The sequence below is a fragment of the Uloborus diversus genome, chromosome 4 (genome assembly GCF_026930045.1).
Source record: "Uloborus diversus isolate 005 chromosome 4, Udiv.v.3.1, whole genome shotgun sequence".
NCBI lineage: Eukaryota > Metazoa > Arthropoda > Arachnida > Araneae > Uloboridae > Uloborus > Uloborus diversus.
The window spans coordinates 185,312,069-185,326,378 of NC_072734.1; the positions used below are offsets into that span (position 1 = coordinate 185,312,069).

Here is a 14,310-nt window from a genome sequence, read left to right on the forward strand (position 1 = left end):
CTCATCAGTCCGGCGTAGGAGTGACTGAGCTGGAGGTGGAAAACCTCTTAACAAGGCCAAGAGTACCAAACAAACTGGTAGCTAATACAGAATTAGCACTGACTGGAATTTACTGAGCTGGCGGTGTATTTCATGTATTTCTGCCTTAGCCCTAGCTATAGGGCGGTAACTTACTGAATATAGCTGCCTTGCCTGCAATATTCGAGTTGAACCGAACCATTGTTTCGGTCACTCGTTTGGTCAGTGCTAATTCTATGTTAGCTACCAGTTTGTTTGGCACTCTAGACTTCCTTAAGAGGTTTTCCACCTCCAGCTCAGTCACTCCTATGCCGGGCTGATGAGTGCTAATAAGCACGAAACTGCAGTCCTCGGCTGGAATTGACTGAGCTGGCGGTGTATTTCATGTATTTGAACTATTATTTACTTATTATGTATTTATTTTTCCCATGGTCCATATTGCATTTATATACCAAATTTAAATGACATATGTATATTAGAATCTGGGTTGGCTTTTTGCCGGCATAAACTGGTTTTTGCTGTGCCAGTAGCAGAAACTGGTTATAACCGGTAGAAACTGGCAAAAACTTAAAAACGTCTTTCATAACTCAAAAAATTATTAAATGATAATCTTTTATGAAAACTAAAAAATTTAACTTCATTTCATCATGGTAAAAAAAAAATCCTATGCTAGTGCCCTTTATTTAGTTCAGAAAGGGCAGATTTTCAATTGCAGATGCACATAATATTTGGATTAATCTAACAAAGGAAGAAAATCATATGGAATCTTAGAAAAAAAGAGTGACATACAAAATTAAACAGGCGTTGCTGATTGTTATTTGCTCACTTATATGCTTCATCTAAATTGCTTGTGATTGAAATTATTATGTGCTTCAAGAAGAAAGCATCAGAATTTTTCTTGCCAATATTAACCTAGATTTTGTACCTAATGTCACAGCTTTGCAAACGAATTGGCCACATTTCTCGAAACTTATTTTTCCAGTCAAATATTTACCACTCCCCCAGTTACTACATGGTGGACCAGTTTACAAAAATATGTACAATAAAGTGAACGTTTCACTAATATTGCTTGCTCCTTGATGCATGGCCTACTAGCTCTTCTGTTGCAAGAATATTTCTCATTTGTAAACATTAAATCAAAAAACTGTTTAGATTTTTGAAACCACCTTTTTTAAGAAGCAACTGCAGAGTCTAAACAATGTAACATTTGATTTTGAATTGTGATAATCTTATATATTTAAACACTGAGCATATGTACCTATGTATCTATGTCCAAGTTTCTTCTCCCGAACAACAGTGAACTGATCATCGAACCAGGTATCGATGGATTCCTAATCTTCCCATCTTTATGTTTGGCTATTTAACATAATCCTCCAATAATAATTAGTGGAGATTAAAAGCTTTTAATTATGACACTTAGATTTCGACTTAAAATCCCTATTTTTTGAAGGCTTTCCTCCATTCAAATTATTATTCCGTGCTTCTTCTCAACTTTCCACAACAATGCTTTTATTAAAATGTATAGGGTGAATAAAATCATGGAGACGAAAGATCTGTTGCCATTTTTTGTCTCGAATATGAGCAAATAAAATTGGGTTTTGTTTTGAAGGCTTCTCCTGTAATCAGGGGATTTAAAATGTTTACTTTTTGGTTATTTTTCCGAAATCTACCGCAAAATTTTACTGATTTATTTTATTTTTTTTTTTTTTTGTTTAAGCCTGTTTGTTGAACAGGCATCACTTGATATAACTTTTATTTTCGAGGTGGACTGTGCAAAGCCGGGCGACTCAGCTAGTATTGTAATTAAATTGTGCTTTGGTTAACAATTATATCAGCTCTATGTAGATGTAAACAGAGTAACTTTATGTATACCCATTCAGTATTTATTTTTTTTTTTTTTTGTAATATATCAATTTTGATTTTGTTTTATGAGAAACATTAAATGATTTACTTTATTCATAGTTCCTATTATAATTAATTTTATGTCTATTTGAAATATTATTTATTTTCCTTTTTCAGGTTGTTGTTTTATTCCAAACCTTAACTCACATATTGTTGCGCTTGGCAAAGGACTTAAGTATTTTTGCATCAACTGGACAGTCTATTGTTAATGAAGTTCTTGCTCATGGAATGAAAACTGTTTTTAACTTTTTGAACTTTAAACAAAAAGCATCAAGAAGTAAGGCAGCTTTGCACCTGTTGTCTGCGATGGTTGCTTTAGGAAAGCAAGCAGCCCACAAAGTTCTTGCTCAGTTGGATTTCTCCAACCCTATATTTATTTCTCTAATAAATAGATCCAATGTGTCAGTAAGTAAAAAAATTTCATAATGACTCAGTTACAGTTCTGGCCAAATTATTAGACTAAGACTGTTTTAAAAGCAAATTCTTTATTGATTACAGAACTATAGACACATTAACAAACAGTGAAATAATTATCTAGTATTTAGTATGCATTCCCTTGTTCTTGATGAGCACTTTAAGTCTTTTTAGCATACTTTTCACGAAATTTACACCATTTCTTAATTTTTTAAAAAAGGAGGTAAAAAATTGTTTATACTCACTATTATATATACTCACATACACATACTCACTAATTACCTAAAACTAACTTTAAATGTAACAGAACTAGTAAACTAGTAGCACTAATAAAAAGAACTAGTGAACTGTTTAAGCTGATTATTTATCTGCCTACCAGGAACATAACCTCAAAGAACATAAACAAAGCAGACAGTGCTGCCACCTGCAAACATTAAATTATGCTAAAATAACGTAATAAGCAGTGTACAGTATGTACCGTACTTTAACAGTAAAATAAATAGTATTTTAGTACAAATAGTGTACAAAAAACAAAAAAAAACTCTTTAGTCTAACAATTTGGCCAGCACTGTACATGTAACGTTTCTATAAAGCATGAATTAAATTTTGAATGTCTACCAGTAGGACTTGTGCCTACTCACGTTTTTTGCTTAAATCGATCTTTCTTGAAAAAAATGACTCCTATTTATTTAAACTAAGAATCAAACTTTGACTCACAAAGTTTTGACAAAAGGAAGAAACGCTGTTATTTTTTTGTCTCCAAAATCCGATGCTGCGTATAATATACATTCAAATAACCTTTTCTAACAGATTATCTGTTGTTTATAATCCAACAATAGGGTGCATTATTACATAAAATTTAAAAAAAAAAAATCCAGCCACTTGCATTCATTTGAGTTTTAACATCTTGAATTTAAGTTATGCTTTTTGCAATCAGAAATTGTGATGGGACCCTACATGTTGAGTTTCTTGTTTCTACAATTGGAACAGAAATGGAGAAAAAATTCTTACCCATCATATCCTTACCTCAGAGCCAGAAAGGCGTTAGTCACATTATGATAATTTTACACGAGAGAATTTATTTTTCTTTTGCTTGCAAAGGATGGGACGCACGCTCTTTTAACCTCAGTAAAAAATTGAAAATTATTATTTTTTAAGAATTAGGTTCACATGGCTCAATGGGGAAAAGACTTCTACATGCAATGCACTAATAAATGGAAAATTGCAATTTTTGGACTTACGTCACTCTGGCTCTGATATACAGATACTATGCTGGTGATTTTCTAGATAATGAAATTCAAGGCACATCCGTGAAAAAAGAAATAGTAATTAGGATGTGGCTGTGACAATAAAGTTATGGCAGGGGTGTCCACCCCCTAAGAGCCAGGGTGCACCCCCTAAAGATTGTAAGGACCCCCTCCCAAAACCAAGAGCCCCCCAAATTAGAAAAATATCCCTCAAAAGACCCCCCTAACAATTTCAATGGCACTGTCTATGCCACGACCTCCCTATGCCACTTCTGGTATGGCCAATTTGCACCCGGACACTTACGACAAAGATCATATTTGTAGTGTATAAACTGTTATAATCAATCTTTAATGATAGGAATTAGTAAGTAATGACAACAAAAATTACTCTCTAAATAAATATTGAAAACTACGAGCTAGACTTATTTAGGTAGTCGTTAAGTCTTTAAGGTAATCTGAAAAATCATAGGAACACAAATAGCAATTCGTCATTGCTCAAAAAAAAGTAAAGAAAAAAAAAGTACCCAGTCTTGGATTTTGATGAAACTTGGCATGTGTGCTCTATTAATGTTTTTTAAAGAAAACATACAAAACATTGTTAGGCTCAAATTTAGGTTTTACTGCCTGTTTAAAGTTTTGGCATCTTCATGTCTTTCATTTTTTTACTCCTTGACCTTCATGAAGAGATCAACATAGCTCATTCTGAATCGCCAGCACTTCAGGTAACTGAAATTTATGTAAATATTCGAATGGAAGAGAGAATTAACTTGTTGTGAGCATCAATTTTATGATTAGAAATTAAGTTATATGTAAAACTTCCAAAATATAGCATATGTTATGTGTTACATTAAGAATTCTGCGTATTCATTGTAGTAATGCCAAATGCATGTGAATTTTCTTCAAAAAGAAAAAAAAAATCACTGCAGTTTGTTGATCACTTTCAGATGAAAAGTTTGAAAGTTGGCTTTTGATTAACCGCATTTTTTATGGAAAATATAAGGATCAGAAATTTGGTACAAAATTTTATCTATAGCCAAATCTGTTAGTTATTATTTGTAAAGTATGTAAATATTCAGAATAAAAAATTAGTTTGAAAATTTTGATAATTGTTTTATTGCTGAGAGTTAAAATAAAAAGAGATTGAGACTAACAGTCTTTAAAAATTCGGTTTGACTGATATTTGTATACTTTTCAACTGTGTCAACTGTATGTGCAGCTTAAAAATGCTGCTGAGAAAATATCCAATGTTGGTGAGATTCTTAATATTAAAATACATTATATTTTTCTTTTAGGATGAAGAAGATGTTAGAGCTGCTTTTCTTAATCTTATTGTACTTATTATGAGAGTGTGTGACCAAAGCAGTATAATAAAGCTAGTTGAACTAAAAGGTTTGTACATAACAGAAAATATATGAAATATTTTTATGGAATACAAAGCCTTAATCAGGGCCGAATTTGGAAGTATGGAGGCCCCGGGGCAATGAAGGAGTGGAGACCCCTAATCAGGGTTCGAAAAGATCATCATATTTTCGAAAATATCCGATATTTTCGATTTAAAAAATTCCATTCAAGTCATTTCGTCAAATAATTTTTAAATTTTTGAGCTCAAGAAGCGAGAAGTTCTGAGGATGACCTTCAAAGTTAACCATTTTTCGGATTTTTTTTTTTTGCGTACTTTATTTCTCTTTAACTCATAGGTTCAAATTACAAATTAATGAATAATATATATATATATATATATATATATATATATATATATATATATATATATATATATATATATATATATATATATATATGTTGTCACTGAAATGCTCGATCAAATAAAAAATTGATAGTAAATGAATACTTGCAATCAGGGCTTCCTGATATATCAATCATAATATTATTTTTATACAAGCATTCTTTGTAGAAATACAAAAAAAGGAAGAAAAAACGTAAAATTTGCTGACCCGTGAAAGTTAGGATATTTTGTAAAAATTTTACTGTGGGGGGCCCCCTTTGTTGTGGAGGCCCCGGGGCAGTAGCCCCGCCTGCCTTCCCCTAAATCCGGCCCTGGCCTTAAGAATGCTGTTTAAACTAAGTCATGGGGAAGCAGAATCATACTGATAGTGTATATGAATTTTTCAGCATGTACTAGGAACACACAAAAGTGATTGGTCACTAATAATGTAGGACAAGAAAGTTAAAATGTATTTTATAATAGTCATATAATGTTTTAAATGACTTCACTTAAAGTGCATTTAAGCTTGTTAACTTATTTTAAAGCATAAAACTATAAAATCATTAAATGCTTTAGCTGTAACCTTTTAAAATCGAAAAAACAAAACAAAAAAAACTCGTCAAGGTATTCGGATACTAATAGAACTTCGGATACTTTAGGGAAAAACCTCAATATGTTATACAACAAAGGAGGTTTAAACACTTGGGACATTCAATTCTCAGGGAGCATATATGATGTTCTAATTTTCTTGTGTTCTTATGCTAATAAAATTACTGTACTAGAAACGAATAGTTCTTCATTCCAAAGTTGTATCACTGCTGTAAAGAAATAATAACTAAAATTGTAGTCTCATTTATTTAACTGTAGATTTGCTATTTATGTACTGAACTTTTTGAAAGTATTAATAACTTTTACATGCAAAACATGGATTGTTACGCAGATTGCATGGTAAAACTTTCTGGAAAGTTTTTATTCACATATAGTCATCTCAAGGCAACAGTAATACATCTATCTAATCCCAGAAATAACAGTAAGATATCCTACTGTCGCTCTGAGGCAACGATATGTAATATTGTATGTTCGCAAAGCTCTTTTGATATAAAAACTGAAACTACTTTCAACATTTCTGCCACCGACAGGTAAACGGCATTATCTGCAGAAATGAATTTTCAAGATATTCAAAGAAACGCGTTTAGATTCAACACTAACAATAGGAAAATGTTGGAATTAGACATTTTTATTGTGCTTTTTTTTTCAGCGGAAACCAAACAAGCAAGCTTGTACCCTAAAGCTAACAAATAATCTATGACCTAAAAATAAAAAAATATTATTTTGCAGTTACTGCACTTTACCTGCCTGTGGCAAATTTATTCTAATAACAGTATCGTAAGAATAAAAATAAATATGATGCTTAAAATATTGAAAAAAAAAAAACTTTTCTGTCCTTAATTTATTAATTTGTGTGTTGCTTTAGAATGCTACTAAATTTGTTGAAACATTTTTTATATCTGATTTTTTATTGAAATTAAGTTATGGTATTTTATTATTAATAATTTTTTTTCAATGATACATTATTAAAGCTACTTCTATTTACAGGTTTTCTTAATGCTATGATGCCTGGACTTATCTCCGATCATGCTTCAACAATATTATTGCTGCTGAAAACATTTCAAACACAGGTTTGTATTTGCCATATTTGCTCGAAATTCTGACTGCAAGCTTCCTTGCTGAAAAATGGGAAGTTCTTTTTCTTTTAGTATTATAGCTCAATGGTTTTTAATGACTAAGTCGTCTATCTTCTAAGAACACATCAAGTCAAGGTGAATTCATTGCAAAAAAAAAAGAGAGAATTTTATATGATAATGAATTATAAATGCTGAAAAAACAAGCATAGTATATTTTAGTTTTAAAAATGTTATGTGAAAGATGTGACTTTAAAAATAGAATTGAAACTGTTTTTACCTTTTGTAAATCAATATGTATATAATTGAAAGTGACAGTGATTTTAGAAGTTATCTTTCAATTTTGATTACGAGATCTCCAGAAAACAGACCCAAAAGAAAGTGTTGCCTACCTTTAGGAAAAAACTGGATGCTTTGGAGCACCAGACGTGACTTTTAATCTAAAATGCTTTCTATAGAGAATTTTTTATTTCATTCACTGACAGACTTGCTTAAGATTTCCACCAGTCAGATTCGAAAAATTAGTTGCTTTTGAACCTTGTTTCTTTTCTAAACTAATGATAAAAAAAGTTTCTAGAATATTATTATTTATTTATTTTTATGTTGCACTACTCACTGCACACTACCTTTTTTTTAAAGAAGCACATTTCACTACAAGCTATGAAGAAAGGTTGTAACTGCACTATTTTTGTTACTAGTAGAGTTTAAGTGAATTTCCCAGAAAGGTGAAGATCAGTGCAGAGCCAGCAAGAGCCAAGACGGGCGGTCCCTTGTCAGTTTGGTTACCGGGCCCCCTTCTACCCATAAAACTTGTCAAATTTATACAATTCAACCCCCCCACCCCACCCTTAAGTGATGGGCCTCTAGTTTCTGAATAAGCTGACTCAGCCTCTCATGGACCCTGGCTAACTAGCTTAGTGGTAGCTCTTCGCTCTTCAACGCTTCAGACGTAGGTTCAATCCCCAGGATGGTCATCTTGACTCCGCCTTTCATCTCTTCAGTGGTGTCGATGAAATGAGTACCAAGCCTGCTTGGGAACTAAACAATGGGGTTCCGCATTCGGCTGGTCACCTAATCAAAACATATGCCTTGCAACCCAGAGCTTTCGGTCAAGAAAAATTGAGATGAGCACAGTAGGCCTTGGCCCCTATAGGCTGTTAAGAGCAGCTAAGTTTAGTTTAGTGTTTTGGTTCTGACCACTGGGATTTAAAAATTAACTTTCGAAATAATGATACCTGATGTTTTACAACTTCTTAAATATTCTTAATTTTATTGTTTTTGAAGATTAATAAATTGTTTGTTTAGTTTTGTATTTCATCAGTGAATTTGATAAATGAAAAGAATTTTAAATTTTGCTTTTTCCATTTTAGATTGTTGAAAATCCTGATATAAGTCGAACTAGCAAGCTGCACTTATTTACAGATTATACATTGAAGTCTGTCATAGAGTTATACACATGGAAAGGACCAAAGAAAGCAAGAAAAAGTTCAAAACCCAAAAAGCGAAAGTTGGGAGAGGATGTTGACCCAATTGCTTATGTAAATAAAGTTATTTAAGTGTAATTTCAATTTATGAAAAACAACTTTCATAATTGTTATATTATTTTTCAATAATGTTTTTAGGATTCTAAAATATATTTTCCACTCTTATCCATTTATTGTGTCGATTTCAAAATTTTACAGTTAATCTTTTATGCATAGATTTAAGCCCTGTTGTTTAAGGCAAGGGTTCCCAAACATTTCCAATTCGCGGTACCCTTTGGAGAGTTCCAATTTTCTCACGCCACCCTAATTTATTTTTCATGTGTATGAAATGTTGATATCATGGACACTTCGCTGCCCCCCCCCCCTCGTCTTCCTCTGTGGCACCCTAAAATGCCACGTCACCCGCTTTGGAAACCCCTGACTTACACTGTAAATCAGCCTATCTGCGCAATGTCAAAAATAAGGTTTTTTTCTTAACTTACTTATTATTTCTAGCTGCATCAGTAGGAAAAACAAGCTCTGTCAGCACTGCTTTATCAGGTAACAGCTAAACAAATACCCCGCTTATACGAATAAAAAACCCCAGAACCGAGTATTTCCCCATAGACACAATGTTAAAGATCCCCGCTTAATCGAATATTTTCCCCGGATAATTGAATAATATTGATCAACTTTTGCAAATATTCTTGCTGAGAAGTTTGAATAAATTAGAAATAAATTAAGTAAGAACCATTATTGACGTAAAAATAAAAAGCAATAGTTTTCACTGAAGACAGCCGAGAAAACAACATTCATATTCCATCAAAACATGTCTGCTGATCTATCAAATTCCTTTTGTCTTTGCCATCACAAAAAAACAATAAATAGCACAGTCAGTAATCAAATTAAATAACACAAAGAAATGTACACATTTTAGATGATAATAAATTCATGAATACTTAATATATAACACTGTAGGTTAAATGGATAAAAAGGGAGCCAGAAAATGTGTTCCCAAAAGACCTTGGGCAAGCAATTCACGTTTATGGAATTTTTCAAAATGTTATGTACTGAAGAAAAGTGCCAAAACAAAGATTTAATAACTCAAGTTGTAAGTTACTTTTATATCAATTTTCATAAACTATTTTGATTTGCTTATTTCAAAAACTTTTTACTAATAACATTAATTATTCCCCCTTATATAGCTATTGATTTATTAATATTACGTTTTAAGAAAGATGTTGTCAATTTAGAAAGGTAAAGAAAATTTCCCTGCTTAATCGAATAATATTTCTTGGAACCGACGATATTCGATAAAGCAGGGCCAACAGTAACTCCAAATGTTGCCAACAAATAAAAAAATTCATTGTCTTAAAACCCGCTGGCTGCACAATATGCTACAAACATAACCAGTTTTTATTTCCTCCTGAAAAGTTACCTATCATGGAGTTAGATGGTGTACAATCTAAGCCAGGGGTTCCCAAATTTTTGCAATTAGCGACACCCTTTGAAGAGTTAGAATTTTCTGACGGCACCCAGTTTGGGGACTCCTGGTTTAATGAATAATTTAATGGGGAAAAATACCTTATTCATATCCATTGAAATGACTCCAAATGCTACAGAATGTCTTTTCAAAATGTCCATTAAGAAGCTGACTGCAATATGTAAACCAACGTATCATGAGTTCTATATTTAAATTTTGTTAATCTGACCAAACAGAGGCGACGATTGGGGATTATAATTGCGGGCGCAAGAAATGTTTGGAAGTTGTAGACTACTTTTGGCTTTCTTTTGGTGATGTAAGTGGGATAGGCTTCAGAAGCCGCATTTGAAGTGTAGAAAACTTTCATCAAGCAAGTCAGTGAAGCTTTACTCGATGAAGGTGCTATTTTTGAGGCATCTCCAATGTATGCAAAGCTCATTTTTGACTGACTTTGCTATGTTTGATCATTTTCAAAGAAAATATATAGCAATCCTACCTTTACTTATTTCTATCTTCTATATTTCCTTCTGTAAAAAGCCATAGTGTTCATTTGTATTTAGACAATAAATTGCTTTCATAGCTCAACACATTTTGCTCAGTCACATTTGGTGCATATCTCTGTGTGCATGATTACATTTCTAAAAATAAATTATTTTTAATAGGAGGTGGATGAACAAGAAGCTCTAACTGTTCAAACCATGGCACATGAATTTATGTTATCAGTTTGTTGTTCTCACAAACATGGAATTATCTTTTATGATCGAACTTTTGGTACATCAGGACAGTAAGTTTTTATATATACTCGCAACATTATAAATATTAGTTCTGCTCATACATTCAAGTTTTATTTTATATTGTCACAGTTTAAAATCATGTTTGTTTATTTTACAGTATTACATACTATTATTGTTTTTTCATTCATATTCTTCATTGTTCTTTAAGAATCTGTACAAAAAGGAAAGATAAGCATGAACTTTATTTCATAGCTTCTTATTGAAAATATAAATAGGAGGATAAATAAGTTGTTAACATGAATTTTAAAAACTACATAATTTTGTTAAACTGTAGCCTCAAACTTATCCTTTTCCTTTCATTTCAAAAATTTTTGTTTTTCATGTAACTTTTTTAAAAAAGTCGAATTTTAATTTATTTCAGTTTTTTTCTCTCCATTCTTTTTTTTTTTTTTTTTCTCTCTCTCTCTCTCTGTCTTTTTCATTACTTTTTTTTTTTTTTTTTTTTTTGCTTCTTACATTAACGTTTTTGGGACAAGATTATTTTTTTCTTACTGAGTAAAAAGACTAATGCTGTGTAAAAAGCTTACTTTTCTGCTTCAAGCTTACTTTTCTGCTTCAAGCTTATATTTTCTTAGTTTTAGTAAATTATTGAATTCAGAAAATTAGCAAGAAACATGCGCTTTTAACTAAATTAAATCAAAAGTTCTGAAATGTGCAATGGCATTTTGTTTACGTTTAGTGGTTGCCATTTGACAAAAAGTAAAAAGTTTAAATCCTGTACCACCTACCTTAGTGTTTCATTAATATTGATTGTGTTTTATTTTAGTATTATATTTCCTCCCTTGCGAAACATTATTCTTTGTAGTTCTGTTTTGCTTTAAAAATCATTAAAGTTCTGGTTTTAAACATTAATTTAGTAGAAATTATATGTAATTCATTTTTTCCTAGTACTTATAGATAAAAATAGTCAAAATCAATGCGTATACTACATTTCTGCATCCTGCTAAGAAGAATAACTGTAACTAGTATTTTCCCTGCACTTAAAAAGTGCTGGCTATGAATTGAGTTTTATCTGTGATTTTTTTTTTTTTTTTTTTTGTATTAATGACTGGTTGGATCATCAGTAAATAATAATACACATTCATTGAATTAGTAAATGTATATTCAGCTTTTAATTTTCACCAGTTTCATTGAGACATATTTTCAGTGTTGAATAAACTCAGTGAACTTTCTACTCAAATTTCTTGTGCTATAAAGTTTTATATTTAAATCCATGTGCAATTAACCTTTTTTTTTCTTTAATTCAGTAATATGAATCATGTGATGACAAAAATTTTGAAGAATTTTCCAAATCCATATTCAAACTGGCTAATGTCCGAATTTGTGATATCTGCTTTGAAGGCTTGTCCAGATCAGCTGAAATTTTTTCTGCCTAGTTTGAAAAATAGCTTTCGTCCCAGAAACTCTGTTGCCTGGTTGCAAACAGTGGATTTTCTGAAAAGGGTATGTAACATTTCTAGTTAATTTCTGTTTATCCTGTTTGTCACTTCACCAGCTCTTTCATTGTCTGATTGGTCTAAGTCAGGGGTGCCCACCCCCTAGAGAAAAATACCCCTCAACCTCCCCTCTAAAAATTAACACTGTGCCATGCCTCCCCCCCCCCCCCCAGGTGAGCATTCCTGGTCTAAGTAAAAAATTGAACTTTTTCATTCCTACAGAAATGATTATCTTAAAAATTTAATGATGTAATATCTCGAAGATTTCTGTCCCCCTCCCCCTTTTTTTGCTCTAGTGTGCCCTGCAATGATTGGCTTTTACCATTTTGCATGTGAGAATATAAAGTCCTACAATGATTCCTAACATTCGTAGTGGATACCATTTTCCTGAAATATTGAAAGTATCATAGGCATGAAACTTCCGTGTTGCAATGGTTTGTATGGTTCCTTCATTCAAATCTGCCCCTTCCCCTCCACCATTGTTTTTTTTCCCTTCAAAAACTGACTTTCTCCTTTTGTAGACAGGTAGTAAAAAGATGTGAATTCTTCAATAAATGAAATTATTATTATTTATTTATTTTTAACTTCATTTTTAATTAAAATTTATTTGATCTTCATATATCGTCGCCTCAGAGCAACACTAAGACATCTAATCCCAGAAATAACACTAAGATATCCTACTGCACCTCCAAGGCAACGATATATCTTTATTTATTTATTTTCTTAGAAGGTTCAGCATAGGAATCTACTTTTGTGAGAATAGATTTTTTTATTTTTTTGTATACTTTATTGCATAGTTTAATATTATTAAAAAAATTAATTTCTCATGATCACTTAGGAATTTGTTTGGTTGTACCATGGAGGATTGTTATGACAATTAGAACATATTTCTTAATGTTCCATGCACTTGTTTAATTAATATTTTCCATTTTTTGATTAATTGACTCAAATGACAGTTACATGTTTGTCTTTATATGTAGCTAGATTTTGGGTTGACTGGATTCTTAAAATGGCATTTGGATTAGGTTTTTAAGTTATTCTAACATAAATTTTGTGTCGTAAAGTTTCAAAAATCAAATTTTTAGCTTTCTAATTATTAAACTTCAAAAAAAGGTTGTGATATTTAATTTATTTTTTTTTTTTTTGAGAAAATTGTGTGAATAAATTAATAAAGCATTTAGTTCTTTATTTGTTGCAAATGTTTCATTGACTTTTTTTTCTTTTCCTTTTAGATAATAAATTCTCAAGATCCTATTTCTTGCCTGTTCAGAACTCAAGAAAAAAGGTCTCTTCCTTCATTAGTTCTTATTGCTAAGACATTATGTGTTCCAGACATTATAACTGCATCTGAATTAGAAGAAACATTTCAGGTATTTAAGTGAATAATAATTACCTTAGAAAACTGGGTGGAAAAAAATGTTTGAGTTTGAAAATTAAACATGGTATTATAAAGGGTGAAATATTATGTGCATTGGTACTTGGCAAATTTGTTTACTTCTATCTTAGCAGCAGCAGAGAAATACCACTCTATGTGGCCACCATGTTTGATAGTAACATTAGTTTATACTTCTAATTCAGTCAATGATTTTAAAGGCATGTCACACAAAGAAAAAAATTAAAAGTGACTATGTGTGAACTGATATACTATATACTGTTCAACAATTAAATTGATCTTTTTAGAAAAATAGAAAAAATTCCAAACTGAAATTATGTATTGACAAATTAGATTTTCATTGCTTGAGATATTTTCTGCTTCTTGCGCTGTTGATTCCCCCCCCCCCCCCCCCCCCCCCCCCCCCGTTTTTTTGCATTTTAAGTTATAGTTTGTCTTTTTTTTTTTTTTTTTTTTTTTTTTTTTTTTTTTTTTGAATACATATTTTATAGGCAAGCAAAGTAGATCATGTGGAATCTTTTTTTGCAGTTAGTGTGCATAACCATTTTCATAGCTACAGCACTTGCAAGTATAGTTTTGTGATTAAACAACATAGTAAGTTACTGTGTGCCAGTATCAGCAATGTATTAATTTATCAATATAAAAGTGTTTTTTGTTTCACATCCAACGAGCATAAATTAAATAAAATAATTTCTTTTTTTTCTGATAAACAAGGGGGTTTTTTTCCATACAAAAATTTAAAATAAAGAGGGTAG

General features: G+C 31.5%; 1 protein-coding gene across 1 annotated transcript in view; it reads left to right on the forward strand.

The window, feature by feature from the left end:
* Positions 1-14,310, forward strand: part of LOC129221043 (nucleolar pre-ribosomal-associated protein 1-like) — a 70,687-nt gene that overhangs the window by 13,683 nt on the left and 42,694 nt on the right. The window contains exons 3-9 of the mRNA XM_054855479.1: positions 2,038-2,325; positions 4,874-4,970; positions 6,901-6,983; positions 8,357-8,524; positions 10,595-10,716; positions 11,974-12,169; positions 13,395-13,532. Coding sequence (XP_054711454.1) covers positions 2,038-2,325; positions 4,874-4,970; positions 6,901-6,983; positions 8,357-8,524; positions 10,595-10,716; positions 11,974-12,169; positions 13,395-13,532 — 1,092 coding nt within the window. The remainder of the gene's footprint in view (positions 1-2,037; positions 2,326-4,873; positions 4,971-6,900; positions 6,984-8,356; positions 8,525-10,594; positions 10,717-11,973; positions 12,170-13,394; positions 13,533-14,310) is intronic.